The sequence below is a fragment of the Trichomonas vaginalis genome, chromosome II (genome assembly GCF_026262505.1).
Source record: "Trichomonas vaginalis G3 chromosome II, whole genome shotgun sequence".
Lineage (NCBI taxonomy): Eukaryota > Parabasalia > Trichomonadida > Trichomonadidae > Trichomonas > Trichomonas vaginalis.
The window spans coordinates 5,954,627-5,969,027 of record NC_067204.1 but is presented as its reverse complement, the minus strand read 5'-3'; the positions used below and the strand labels follow the sequence as shown (position 1 = coordinate 5,969,027).

At 35.6% G+C, this 14,401-nt stretch overlaps 4 protein-coding genes and 2 pseudogenes across 6 annotated transcripts, besides 1 other annotated feature; 4 read left to right on the top strand and 2 right to left on the bottom strand.

Moving 5' to 3' along the window:
- Positions 1-12: 12 nt before the first annotated feature.
- Positions 13-2,215, bottom strand: TVAGG3_0494150 (uncharacterized protein; the record flags this gene model as incomplete). The annotated part of the gene is made up of 1 exon (XM_001299734.1): positions 14-2,206. One exon carries the CDS (start codon positions 2,204-2,206, stop codon positions 14-16), a length of 2,193 nt encoding a protein of 730 aa, XP_001299735.1.
- A 532-nt stretch (positions 2,216-2,747) lies between these two features.
- TVAGG3_0494140 (armadillo (ARM) repeat-containing protein family) lies at positions 2,748-4,118 on the bottom strand (the record flags this gene model as incomplete). The annotated part of the gene is made up of 1 exon (XM_001299735.1): positions 2,748-4,118. The coding sequence occupies one exon, from the start codon at positions 4,116-4,118 to the stop codon at positions 2,748-2,750; it is 1,371 nt and encodes a 456-aa protein (XP_001299736.1).
- A 2,493-nt stretch (positions 4,119-6,611) lies between these two features.
- TVAGG3_0494130 lies at positions 6,612-7,798 on the top strand (annotated as a pseudogene). Its single transcript has one exon. A coding segment is annotated over exon 1 (1,187 nt).
- Positions 7,799-8,020: 222 nt separating this feature from the next.
- Positions 8,021-8,341, top strand: TVAGG3_0494120 (protein of unknown function, DUF4106 family; the record flags this gene model as incomplete). Its single annotated transcript, XM_051236317.1, has 1 exon — positions 8,021-8,341. The coding sequence occupies one exon, from the start codon at positions 8,021-8,023 to the stop codon at positions 8,339-8,341; it is 321 nt and encodes a 106-aa protein (XP_051094141.1).
- Positions 8,342-8,387: 46 nt separating this feature from the next.
- Positions 8,388-8,720, top strand: TVAGG3_0494110 (protein of unknown function, DUF4106 family; the record flags this gene model as incomplete). The annotated part of the gene is made up of 1 exon (XM_051236316.1): positions 8,388-8,720. The coding sequence occupies one exon, from the start codon at positions 8,388-8,390 to the stop codon at positions 8,718-8,720; it is 333 nt and encodes a 110-aa protein (XP_051094140.1).
- A 1,046-nt stretch (positions 8,721-9,766) lies between these two features.
- Positions 9,767-14,401: part of a mobile genetic element that runs on past the window's edge.
- TVAGG3_0494100 lies at positions 13,372-14,247 on the top strand (annotated as a pseudogene). Its single transcript has one exon. A coding segment is annotated over exon 1 (876 nt).

Sequence of the window (14,401 nt, the reverse complement as noted above, 5' to 3'; positions counted from 1 at the left end):
ATGAATAATGTTTTTATTTAATATCTTTTCTTTCCATTGCTTGTTTCAATTCAGAAGAATCAGTCTTTTCGAAGTGAGCTCTGAGATCCTTTCTGAGTAAGATATTCTGGCTTCCTGTTGAAGCAGATCTCTTTAGTTTGTCAGCCATTGGAGGTCCTTCTCTTGCAGCGCTGGAGTTCCTTTCTGATCTTGAAGGCATCATTGGTGGTTTTCTGGTCAATATCGGATTGAAAATTGGTCTCTTTGAAGGAGATGAATCTTCGCCTGTTAACTGTGGTCTTGCAGGTAAAGCTGACTGTGGAACATCATCCTGGTCAACAGAAGGAAGCATTACATTGATTGCTGGTGGAAGATCTTCAGTCATCTTCGCTGGTCTTGCTCCTGGAGAGTGATGTCTCATTTGGTGTGTTGGGAATGGCCTGAATCCATGTTCATCATCTTCATCATCCTGAATAATCGACTGTGGCTGTGGTTTTCTTGGCGATGACCTTGAAGGGAATGCTGATTTCTCTTCTTCCTGAGGCTGTGTGTTAATTGCGCTTGGCTTTGGTTGTGATCTACTTGGAAATGCCTCAGTTTTCTGGGAACGAGATGGGAATGCTTCTGTTTGATTTTGTTCAGAAGAATTAGAAGTAGTTTGAGATCTTGATGGAAATGCTTCTGTTTTCTGAGATCTGGATGGGAATGCTGATAATTGTTCAGCAGATGACTCTGGAGAGATTTGGCAAACAGATTCAGATGCTGATGCAGAAAGAGGTGGTTTCTTTGTACGTGTTGGGAATGCAAATGTATCATCAACTTTTGTATTCTTATACTTTTCGAGGCCAGAATCAATTGCTTTCTTCGCATATTCATTTGCAAGTTCTTGTGTTGTCTTTGGCTGTGCTGGTTGTTGTTGTGTTTGTTGTTGTTGTGTTTGAGCTGGTTCTGGTTCTTTCTTAGAAACAGAATTTCTCTTTGGAAATGCAAATAACTGTTCGTTCTTTGCAGCATTTGCCTTTGTTAAGCAGCGACTGATGATTCCATTGACATAAGACTTGACGAAAACGAAATCCAAAGTGTCTGGTTTAGCTGTTTTCGTTGGGAATGCCTCAGTTTTCTGTGTTCTCGATGGAAATGCTTCTGTTTTAGTTGGGAATGGTTCAGGAGCTTGTTGTTGTTGCTGCTGTTGCTGCTCTTGTTTTGGTTGTGATTTAGTTGGGAATGGTTCTGTTGGCTGGTTAAAGTTTGTTTGTATTGGTTCCGGAGTGAAAGCCTCTTTCTTTGATGTTGGAAATGCTTCTTTCTTCGGTGTTGGAAATGCTTCTTGTGGCTGATGGTTCTTTGTTGGACTTGGAATTGATTGTGGTTCTGTCTTCAGTGGCTGCAATGATGGGAATGTCTTAGAGTTCTTCCTCTGTTGATGGATTTCCGGTTGAGAAACAACTGTTTCTTGTATGAATGTGTGGATTTGATGCTTTCCTTTTGATGGTGGTGATGCTTCAAACATTGCTTCTTCTTTGGCTGCACGTCCTGATGGGATCTTAATGATTGCTTCAAATGCCGCTTCTTCTTTAGCTGCACGCCTTGGCTTTGGATTCCTTGTTGCATGATAAGATTCTGTTGTTTGTTCTTGCTTCTGTGTTCTTGATGGGAAAGATTCTGTAGCTGGTTCTTCTTTCTTTGCAGCTCGTGATGGGAATGCCTCTGTTGGCTGTTCTTGTTTTTGAGATCTTGTTGGAAATGCTTCTGTATTTTGGGATCTGGATGGAAATGCTTCTGTATTCTGTGATCTGGATGGGGATGCTTCTGTAGCTGGTTCTTCTTTTTTGGCGGCTCTTGATGGGAAAGCTTCTGTGTTTTGAGATCTGGATGGAAAGGCTTCTGTTGGCTGTTCTTGCTTTTGTGAGCGAGATGGGAAAGCCTCTGTATTTTGTGATCTTGATGGAAATGCTTCCTTTTGACCTTCATTAATACCGAATGCATTATTAGCTTTTTGACTTTCGTATTGTGGAGATGTTTTATAGCGGACAATTGCTAATTCGACAACTCTATTAACATAATTAGTTACATTGAAGTTTCCAACGACATAATTTGATTTTGTAGGTGGAAATATTTGTTCTGATTGAGATAAATTTGTTGATAAGCGTTGTGCCGCTGGACGAGGCTTCAATGTAGGAAATGCAGCTTTTGCTTCTTCACCAGATGGATTAAAAACAGTTGTCATATGATGAAGATAGTTTTGAATGGAAATTAATCGAGATGTAACATATGCAAGATTATTGGTTTTTAATGATGATCTAGAATCATTGTACTATTTGATGGAATATTTATATGGCGTTTGAGCCTGATTTTTAAAATTGATTATCATATGTCACTTTTTCAATAATGTAAAATCGAGTTGAATTGTAAAATCATATTCTTGAGACTAACAAAACTTCTGACAAATGTAATATGCAGACAATGAACTGTCAATCATCTAAAGATACCTATACTATTCAAAGTTTGCTCTCAAACCCACCAGATATTGAGATACATCATAAATAATGTTCCTACAAAAATTATTGGGAATTCTTATAAAAAAACTAGCAATCAATGTTGTGTGCGATTTAATATCTCGGTAAGTAATATGTCAATAAAAACGAAAAATAACTGCTTAGATCTCAATTTTGAAGAATAAATATATTTGGAATTATAGAATAAATATATCACAAGCTATCGGATTAGATTAGTTCAATCAAAAAGTATTAAAAAGTTAATATATAAAATCAATTTTCTTTAAGATCGTTTTCAATTGCTTTCTTCGCATTCTCAACAAGATTTTCGAAGCCATGGAGAACATTTGGAGCTTCTTGAAGTAATAATTTGAACATTTCGCAGTGGAAGTGGTCGCATTTATCATTTGCAAGTGATAAAATAGATTCAATGGTATAAGACTTTGCCCAGCCTTCTGGGAATATAGCAATTGTCTCCATAACTAACTTCCTGACGTAGTAGCAGCGATCTAAAGCCATTGCGATCGCAAATCCTGCATAATCCGGAATCATTTCGTCCGCAATCTTGTTTCGGACGAGTTCTTTGAAGATTTGGACTGCTATATAACGAGGTCGCCAACTTCCCTTCTCGCCCATGCGAGGGAATACGATGTGGAACAAAACATTTAATTCATCGAGAGATGCAATGCCTTTAATGATCTCGTCGCTGACAAGTTTGGTTGATTCCTTAAGTAGCATTGCAATAAGATCGTATGGAACAGGATTCATGTTCTTAATGACTTCAATATTGATATCTGCTAATTCAGCACCAGCACAGCCATTTTTAATGAGATCTGGTACGAGAGTTACTAAGTGTGGTGACTTTAGAGCAACAGCAATAGCTTTAGAACTTAAATCTGGATGATTAATGAGTGGTTTCAAAATATTTAGAGAAATATTCTCTGGAGGGATCTGTAATACATGCTCAAGAACTTTGATATTCTTTTCTTGGCACAAATTTGTTTCGTAAAATTGATCGCTAAGGTCAAATTTGAAATAACTTATCGCATCAACGGCAGAAACACGAACTACGTACTGTGGATTAATTAATGCATTAACTATATGTCTTTGCGCTTCTGATGGTGACATAAATGGTAAGAATTCGGCTGCATATTGAATTCTATCTGGAGAATTAAATTCATTATAGAGAAGCTGACCTATATCTTGTATTTGTGGCTCTATTTTGGTTAATGAGCATAAACGCCAAATTGCGAACTTTGAATTTGCAAATTGACCGAGATTTGGTTTAATTTGTTCTTCGATTTCGAGTTTAACGTTATTGTATGAATTAAGTGTTTTCTCTGCATATTCTACGTAATTCGTTTTCAAGGAATTGTTGAATGAAGTTAAGATTATCGATCCAACTTTGTAAATGAATCTTAAATTAAATGAAATGTTATCAGGTTGAAGAATTAATGGAATGATTTCGACAAATTTCGTAATAAGTTTGTCATTTCGAACAATAGAAAGTAAAATTATTTCTAATTCCTTAAAGAAATCTTCAGTGGGAAGACATTCAGCAATAAGTGGAAGATTTTCGAAATATGCTTGCTTGGCCACTGAATTTTCGTATGGAATTGAAGTATAACCTAAGTTGTCATTCATTTAATTTATTTATAAGGGGTCTATCACTTGCTACCCCTGAAATATTATAAAACTTGAATTGTATATTTTCAGTCATTAAATAAATGATATATTCAATACCAAGTGATTTCAATTAAGGATGCAGACTTGGCAATTCTGAGGTCATTTTGGCAATTCTCAAAAAATTTCCGGCGAAATTAGCGCCCTTCGGACGCCAATTTCGCCCAATAAGATACGCATATCATAGTTATAAGTATTTGTTTTTAGGACCTATTTTTTTTCTCCTTTTTCTTCATTTTATTTTTTAATTATTTTGTATTTTAATTTCTTTATGAAAAATAAATCACTCTCTGTTCATTTTGATGAGAGTCCTCTGCTATATTTTGTGAGCAATTAAAAAAATTATTTTAAAAAATTATCCGAAATATAATAACAGAAATGCATCATCTTATTGAGAATTGAATATTAGTTCAACAAATGCATCGTATTCACAAAAGAACTCCACAAAACAGTTCAAATGATTAATATTATCCCAAAATAATCAAAAATTTACATAATAATTTATGAAAGAAGGTCATCTCAGACATGAGAAAGAATTTAGGCTTAAATTCATGTTTACAAAACGAAACAATAAGTATAAAAATATTGCGTTTTTAATAAATGAGCCTGATTTGATTTTACATGTAGTTAAATATGTTTCAGTGTCATTGTTTCAGATTTCTTGAAGCTTATGGCAATTGGCAATTCACTCAAATCACTGCGAAAAAAAAATAACGTACAATTGCCAAAACCGGAATTGCCTTGGCAATTGTACGTTATTTTAAAAAGAGTTTACATTGAGTATCTCTAGTTTCACTATAACCAAAAAAAAAAAAAAAAAAAAAAAAAGGTAGTGGGGCTTCCAGGCACTTCGTGCCTTCTAGCCCTAAGAATTTTTCCCAAGACCCAAGAGGAGGACCGAACCCCAGCCGACCAGCCGTTGACTTTTTTGTCAAGACTTCATCGTAAATGTTTTGTCAAGACTTCTTCGTAAATGTTTTGTCAAACATGAACGTAAATGTTTTGTCAAACATGAACGTAAATGTTTTGTCAAGACTTCTTCGTAAATGTTTTGTCAAGACTTCTTCGTAAATGTTTTGTCATGATTTCATCGTAATGAGCGTAAATGACCAAAAAATAATGTTTATGTTAGAATGTTAGATCTAACACCTTTTCTAACATGTTTTCTAACATCGTAGAAAACTCATGAATTTCATCGTATATGTTTTGTCAAGACTTCTTCGTAAATGTTTTGTCAAGACTTCTTCGTAAATGTTTTGTCAAGACTTCTTCGTAAATGTTTTGTCAAGACTTCTTCGTAAATGTTTTGTCAAGACTTCTTCGTAATGAGCGTAAATGACCCAAAAATATAATTTAGGTGAAGAGGTGAGATGTCACCTCTTTTCTCACCTGTTTTCTCACCTCATGAATTTTCATGATTTCTTCGTAAATGTTTTGTCGAAACTTCTTCATCGTAAATGTTTTTAACTTCACTTAAAATGCCACGTAAGCTACGTAAGAATATACGTAAGAGGAAGAGAGCATTGAAACATCCAATAGTAAGACTAACACCACAACAACAGTTGCAACAACAAATGCTGAATGACCCCACTATGTTGCAACAAATGTCAAGCAATCCTATGCTTTTAAACCGAGTTGTTGGTGCACAGAGTGGAGGTTTAAGAGCGGCACTTTTAGCGAAAATGGCAGGCTATGGTGGAGCTGCAGACGGAACAGCCTATAACCCTCAAAGTCAAATGAATTTGAGTTCACTCAAAAATCAAATAACAGATGTCAAAAAGTCAAACATAGACATACAGAAGCAAATAAGTGAAAACGAAAAGAAACTAGAATATGACAGACACACAAAGAAAACTCAATGAGTTAAACGTAGAGAAAAAGAAGAAAGAAGAACAACTGAAAGAACTAAGTACAGAGGAATATGCGAAAAAAGTGTCAGAAAAAGCAACAGAAGTAGCAAAAATGGAACAAGATGTCATAAATTTGAAAAACCATACTACTCAATATAAAATACTGAAAGATGAAGAGATAAAACAAAAAGCCCTGAAGACATATATGGATAGCGATGAGTATAAAAAAGAAGTTGAAGCAAATGTAAAGGCAGAAAAACTTTTACAGTTGCAAAACCAAACCGTACAGTATGAAAACTTAGCACAAGAAAGTAAAAATAACGACGCGGCTATGCAAAAGGCAATGAAAAGCGCAGAATATATAAAAGCCAACAATGACTGGTTAGATGCCCAAGCCAACGCTAAAGCAGCCCAACTCATAGGGTCAATAAGGACAAAAATACAAGCGGATGAAGATAGTTCAAATGAAGCTTTAACAAATGCTGACTTTAAGAACGCTTTCGAAGCTCTTCATAGTAAGGTGAAACAAGTGAACGACTTCTCATCTGGAAAGAAACTGAAGTCTGAAGGTTTCGACAAAGAGTTAAGAGAAGTAGCACAAAATATGACGAAAATAACAGATGCAGCAACGAGACAGGCAGTTCAAAGTGCCTATGACGCCGTTAGAGCAACTGTTGTGGAAAGTCAAGAAAAAGAGTTACAACAGACCAAAACAGACCTAGTAAATGCTTTCTTAAAAACGAAAAGTCAGGTAGGACATTACGCTGCAGATGGACATATGTGCCAGCTGGTGGAACTTATATACCACCAAACCCTCCAAGAGAAGCACCTGCACCAGGACTACCTAAAACATTTACATCGTCACATGGACACAGACACAGGCATGCACCAAAACCAACGCAACAACAACAACCAACACAACAACCAGCACAACAACCAACACAACAACCAGCACAGCAACCAACAGTTCAAAACCCTGCACAACAACAACCACAAACAGAGCAAGGACATAAAAGAAGTAGAGAACAAGGAAACCAAGAATTCTTAAAAATGCTTAAAGAAGAGTGTGGTTTCCCAGATACTGTTGACTTTTAGTGACAGATATAAAGAAGCTATTAGAAAGTTCAAGGATGGAAATACTGACCCGAACCTATTTAGCTTTATGGCTCAGCACCAAAACGGATATAATCTCAAACCTGGAAAATACAAGCTCGCTAAGGGATATGATTTAATAGCATATCATCCAAATGACATGGATGAATTTACTCCGAGATATTTGATGTCAGAGCTAAATGACAATTCAACTTTCGTCATGAAACGCGTAAAAAATAGAGACGGAACGAAAGAACAAAAGCTTATGAATGCGGATGACGTAGATAGGAAATTGTTGAAAACGGTCTCGGAATATATGAAATGCCAGCAGATGAGGTACAAGAAACTCCACAGGAAGAAATAGTTCAGATACAACCAGACATGGAAGAAATAGTTCAGCAACAACAGCTAGAAGAGCCTGAAGGAAACGAACAAGTCACTCCTTTGGAAACTAACTTCACAGAACTAGATGAAGATTTGGAACAGCCGAAAAATCTTGACCTCAACAGAGTATGCGGAGAATATGGAATATTTCCAAGAGTCTAAAAAAAATTCGGCTGACATAGTAGAAGAATATCGAAAAATGTTTGCCGACATACAAAAGACTCCAACACCAGATGAAAATATTCAGCATAGAATGGAAGCACTGAAAGAAAATGTACACAAATACAACAACCCTTTTTACTTACGAGCATTTAACGTTCAATCTTCGGATGAACTCGGTGAAGATAAAAGGTTAAATTTCAAGAAAACATATAGAAATGAAACATTGTTTAAAGTTCATTCAGAACCTAACCAAGATGGAAACAAACCTACTTTTGTTTCTGCAGACGATGGAACTACAATGAGATGGGTCATAAAGCTAATCCAGATAGGTGGTTCATAAACTTACAACCACAATTCCAAGAAGTTGTAGACGCAATGGAAGTGAATGGTGAACCAGATATAGCTGGTATTTTCAGCGCGGCTTTAATGCCATTGAAAGATATGAAAGATGCAGATATTTTGGACCAGTATGAAATGAACATGGCTGATGGAAATATAACACCTGACGTTCTAGAACATTTATCTCAAAGAACTACACAGAACCATAGAGATGGTATATTTGGTGAAGAGTTTAGAAAGAAAGTTAGGGAGGGAGAAGGAAGAGAACCTATTGTACATGACCTTGCAAACGAAAGTTTACAAAATGTCATAAAAACTTACTTTGCAGACAATGAACTGAGAAGGATGAATATTTAAGAAAACTCAAATGGACAGTACCAGATGAATGTTAGTATTGAAAAACATGTTCCTTGACAAAATAAAACCAACTACAGAAATAAACGACGCAAGACTGAAAGATTGGGTAGAAGCTTTCCCATTCACAAAAGATATAGTTGGTAACATGGAAAGAAAACCAGAATGGCTACAAAAACATATATTTGGAAACGAGCATATTCCATATGGACAGGCACTGTTTGAAGAGCTTGAACCAGAAACTCAGGAAAGAGTCATGCAAACAATACGCAAAGACTCAAATACAAACTATGACAAACTCTTTCTAGGATATAGGTTACCTGAGATGGGCGACCAGAGCCAAAAGGCACAAAAAGGACATGGGAAATTTGCAACATACTAGATGAACATAATGCAAAGATGCAACAACTTCAAGCAGAGGGCAATGAGGAAAAAGAAGAGTTAAAAACTCAGTCAGGAAGAAAGTAAAGCTTGGTCCACGTGGGTTCTATTATGACATATAAATCCAACTATTCTATATTTTTACTCATATGAAATGTACGCCCGCTCAGAATATAAACGCCAACAGTTTTGGATGCTATGAACGGAAATGTTTCCGAATGGTATAACGAATGCGACAATGCCATTAGAAGGTCAGAAATAGTTCCTGGAACTTACGAATATACAACTGCTGTTTCTTATGGAAACGTAGGTGAGTTTGGAGAAGGTTCTTCAACAACAGTAGATATTGCTTGCGACAGGTTTCATATTATTTCTATTGACAACTCTTTTTATACGTGGAACAAGACATTGAAATAAAACCTTCTGCCAAGTTGTCTGACAAGAAAGGTTGCAATGGAATTTTCTATGTCGGATACCAATATGCTCCAGAAGTTTTCATGGGATATAAGATATATTCTAACTCTGACTTAGTTCAAACAGTAACATGGGCAAACTATGAATGGTTCGCTTTGAGAAACTCAGTACAACCACAAGCTAGAGAAAAACCAGACAGTATGCAACTATTGAGAAAATAAGAAGACTTGACCCTAACGTTCCAGGAGTTTATGTTGACCTTTCTGGACAAAATGCAGCAGCAGTAACCAAAGTAAAACTGAAACTTAGAGTTCCTTTGTCATCTTTCCTCATCTTCAGGTTTTTAAGATACTTGCCAAACTGGGCAGGAAAAAATTTCTATCGAACTTACTCCAAGCAAAAATAACTTAGTCATTGCACCAACACAAGACCCATTCACTCTTACAGACGTAAAGGGAGCAAATCAAACGTCATTCGCCGAATTTTGCAAAGACAAAGTTGACTTAGACTTTGGTTTCTCAAACCTCAAACTGAAGTAAACTACTACTTCAATGCTGCTGGAACTGCTTGGACCCAGTTAAGTTCACATGCGAAAAGTTTGAATGCAAGAGAATAGAAAGCAGACTTGCAGTCTATATGTTGGACCCAGATATTTCAAATGCTTTAGCTGCCAAATATATTGCAGTTCCACTTATGTTCCCTATACACCAAATATCTGTCAAAGACTTTGCAGGTGAAGTTGGAAACCAAAGTGCTGACCCAGGTGCAAGAACAGATATTGCCTTAACAACTGCAATGAAACATGCAGATACTATGTTTGTACTGTTCAGACGAACTATAAATGACTATTCTTGCTTCTACAACCCTGGTATTAAATACCATATAACATAGATGGCAAATACTATCCAAGAGAAGAATATTCTACAGTTGAGGATATGAGGTCATACAACTTTGACATTAGATGCTATGAACTTTACAACAACTTCACAACAACATTAACCCTGAAATGCAAAGTTCTATTATGCCATATGTGAAAGTATGGACTCATACAGGAGCTCAAAACACTCAATATACAAATGGAGACCGTTCAAACTTTTGGCTTGGCATTCCATTTGCTGACTCAGAAGACTTTATGGGTGGTATTTCATGTTGGTACAGTTCAAATACAATATACTGGTGACAGAGACGGTCCAAATGAATTGAAAGCAAAGAAGTTTACAAAACCAATAGCACTTTTCACGGAAGATGCTCTTTTGAAAATTCGTTCGATGAAACCTGCTGGGGCTCCTCAGATTGGTATAACGACAGCTTCCATCGAGCAGATTTTGGGCAGCAGGTCAGTAAGTTGTTCTTTGAACTGACTTCTCTCCGTCAAATATTGACAGTACGCCAGTTTTGATATAATATTGTATTATAAACTTACCTTTAGAAATATCGGTCAGTTTTGTTGTTATATTTTTGTCTGCTTCAAGAACTTTCACCATCTCGGTTATACCAACTTTCTTTGCTTTATGAAAATATTTTGGTTCAGCAAAGACTGCTATTCTATAACATTTACCATTGTTTGTATAAAGAACTATTCTGTCAATGTATTTGTATTGTTTGTGTGTGTAAACTTTGTTCTGCTTCAATTCGAAGAGATACTCAAATACGTCCATCTTTTTATTCTAAGTAAAATGTCATTTCCGAAAAATAGAAGCGTAAGTGTTTCAAAAGGTTTAATGGCGGTGGCAGATGTGAAGTTAAATTCACCAACTCAAACAAACAATCAAAGTGTTATTGTCAATGTCAAAGAAAGAGATGTTGAGTGTGGGAAACCATACGAAGACGAAGATGGTATAACAATAGTTCCTGTAAAAGAACAACCAACATATCCTGAAGTTAGCAGAGACTTAAGTTCTGTTGCAGATATTCGAAACGACTACCAACAACTTAAAGACAAACTTCAAACTCAGGAGAAGATTTGTCAAGCTTTAGGTCTAATGTTAAACTTGTCGAACACAACCCTGTAAAAGTGAACTCATATGTCATTGCACCTCATGAAGTTTTGAAAGAACTATTGAAACTTTTGACAGAGGCAGACGATATAAACATCAAAGAAATAGAACCGACATTGCTTGCTGTGTGTTTCATATAATGTCATTGACAAGATATACGTTATGAAAGGAGGTGAAACGTTGAACTTAAAATATAGTTCCCAGACGTCATAAAAATATTTGACGACCACAACATTTCATTAAAATTTACTTGCTAAGTAAAAATGGCAGAAGACATAGTGGTTTATACTATTACGACTAAAAACCCAGAGTCATATAATTCTATAACAACAAACTTACAAAGTCCTCAAGGACGATATTGTAAACTAACCTTAAACACAATGACGACTAAAGCCTGTTTTGCTCTTTTGACACCAGAAGACTTTGTTGTTTGTGAATGGTAAAAAAATACTTCTTTGAAGATACTTACTCAGATATACCACCAACAGGTTTTGTTGACTTATTTAATACTTTAAGGACGGATAAACATGTGCTGCAACTAGAGCAGGTTTCAATGTTTGGATGTCCGACTGAGTTTACTATAAACGATATGAGCTATAATACAAAACTTATATCTGGTTTTTACTACCAACAGTTCCTATAACAGGAAAAGGTGTCATTACAAGGTCTATCTGTTCCATTGACTTTAAGTACACCTATTTTATATATTGTTTCAAACTTAGGTTCAAAGTGTTATTCGAATGTCGACAGAAACTACTATGACCAAAAGATACTTATGCGTATAAACAACACTTTCTCTGCTGGTTTGCCTATTGTTTCATTCGAATGCAGAGTTTTCAGCTTTAGTGAACTCAAACACTTTAGCAAACATAAACTTAACCTTAGTTGACGCAAACTTTTTCCTGTAAAACTTTTATGTCCTATGTATTTGTCAATGACGGCAGAAAGTTTCGAATTGGAAGATGCAACTGTGTGAAAGTATTGTACTACAAGAACAACTTCAACAACAAATAGCTCAAGAACAACAAATGCAACAAATGGAACAAATGCAACAACAAAGTCAAGAATAAAAAAATATTTTTTTTTATTTTTATAAAAATGTACAGAATAGACGTTTCAGATTTTTATGACTTCCAAGCCTTCAGAAATATGTGTCCATTTAGAGACTATAACAAAGCAGTCGAGAATTTGAAACGTTTAGTCATTTATGTTGACTCTGCCCCAGAATGTTATGTCATGAAAGAATGGGAGCGTTTATGACTACAAGCATAATGGAAAGTTTATACAAGCATACGATACAAACGGTAAGCGTGTTTCATTAGCTTTGTCAAAACTTACAGGTTTAAACTAGACAGTGATTTTGACCTATATGAAGAAGAAAGTGAGTCAGAAGATTATGAGCTGTTATATGAAGCACAGCAATGGGAGGAGTTGCAATACTTTTGTAAGTGAGAACGTTTATTTTTACATTAGTGAAGTCGTTTGTGAAAACATTAGTGAATTCGTTAGTGAGAACGTTAGTGTTGTCGTTTGTGTTGTAAAATATACGTTACTGGTTTTGTAAAGTGTCAAATTCACATATAATGGGTAAGTAGGTGCGCAGTGCCACCGTACACTTGATATGTATACTAACATGTTAGCTAATGGTGAGTCTGGTTTTGACACTAAACCTTTTCCGGCGAAGTCGTCGCAAACTAACAAAGTATTTGAAGGATATTTTTTGAATGGGTATTTTGAAAGTTTTGACAGAATGTAGTTTGTAAGTCGTTTCATATCGTAAACTCCTGAGTATTGACGTAAGTGGTGTTTGTCAATAATTCTTTCCATCTCTGAAGTCTTTTGCATTCCTGACTGTATGAACTCTACAATAGCATAATATTTCTCTTACGTCGAATGTAACGTTGAAGAAATTCAATGAGTTCACTGTCTGGAACTTTAACGACAGAGGCTTGAACTTTTGACATAAATGTTTTCGCTGTTGAGTCCATAGAGTCTGAAGTTGCTGATATAATGATTTGGTCATAATATGAGTCATTTCCTAAACGTTCTGTTATGAGTATATGACGAATGAGGTTAAATGTCTTACCTGAACCCATCTTTCCACAATAGAAATAAACGCCATTTGAACAGAACTCATAGTCCTTACTGAAAGGAAGAATAGAGAAACTGTTAAGCTTTTCTGTTTCATTCATGTCTTCATCTACGTCATGTATTAAATGCTTCATTTTATCTCCATTAAAAATGCAAGTCAGAAATATTCAGAACATAGCACCGAGTCTAACTGACAAGAGTATAAAGATATACTATGAACACGTTATGATGAAACCAACCAAAATTCAAGAAAGTCAGTATACTTATGAATATCCAAGACACTGGGTAGAGTATGTAGGAGGTGAGAAAGCTATTGAAATCAGACAGGTTCGAAGTATTCCAGCAGGAAGAACAAATTATTGAAGAACTTTAATGTTTTGAGATATAATGATGAAACAAAGAAGCAAGATAGTTTTCCTGTTGCTGTGTATGTGAACCTAGACACAGGAGATGACATGAAAGTTTTTATACAAAGCTTCAAACGGTAGTGAGAGAACAACTGACTGCGGAAGGCATCCATTACCTTCAGAAGTTACCATAGCATATAATTTTGAAACAAACTCAATAGATTTTAAAGTCATCTCTGCAAAGAAGTCAGGTTTTACATTTAATGAAGCAGATGTCTATTCGAATGAAAACTTCAAAGCTATTGCATGGTTAGATAATGACGATTGCTTTAAGAAAATATTTAAATACAGTGACTCAACGATGTCAATAGATGACCTTCGTGGAATGTTACCATCGACGTTTACAGTAGAAGGTTCAGCAGGATTGCTTACAAGATTGTCAATTGGTGGTATTTGGTCTCGTGAGAACATTGTTATAAAATCCAGTATAAGTGAATTTGCTGAAGAATCTATATTATGTCTTTCAAACTATATGTATTCGCCGCCGAAGCATTATAGTATAACAAACTTTGTCAGTAAGTTTAATATAAGACTTGTTGAACCTTCTTCAATGAAAGATGTTGTGCTACCCAAAGACGGAAAGGATGGACTCATTATTGAAATGATTTTAATTGCATATTAAATGAGCTTGTTCTTGAAGGTCATTCATGATGAAATAACTGTTGTAGAAGATGTTAGCAATTGTTCAGACATTTTATTGAGAATAGATGATATAAGAAATAAGTTAGATAGACCGCAAAGCGGTGAGGGCGAAGCCCGTGAGAATGTTTATG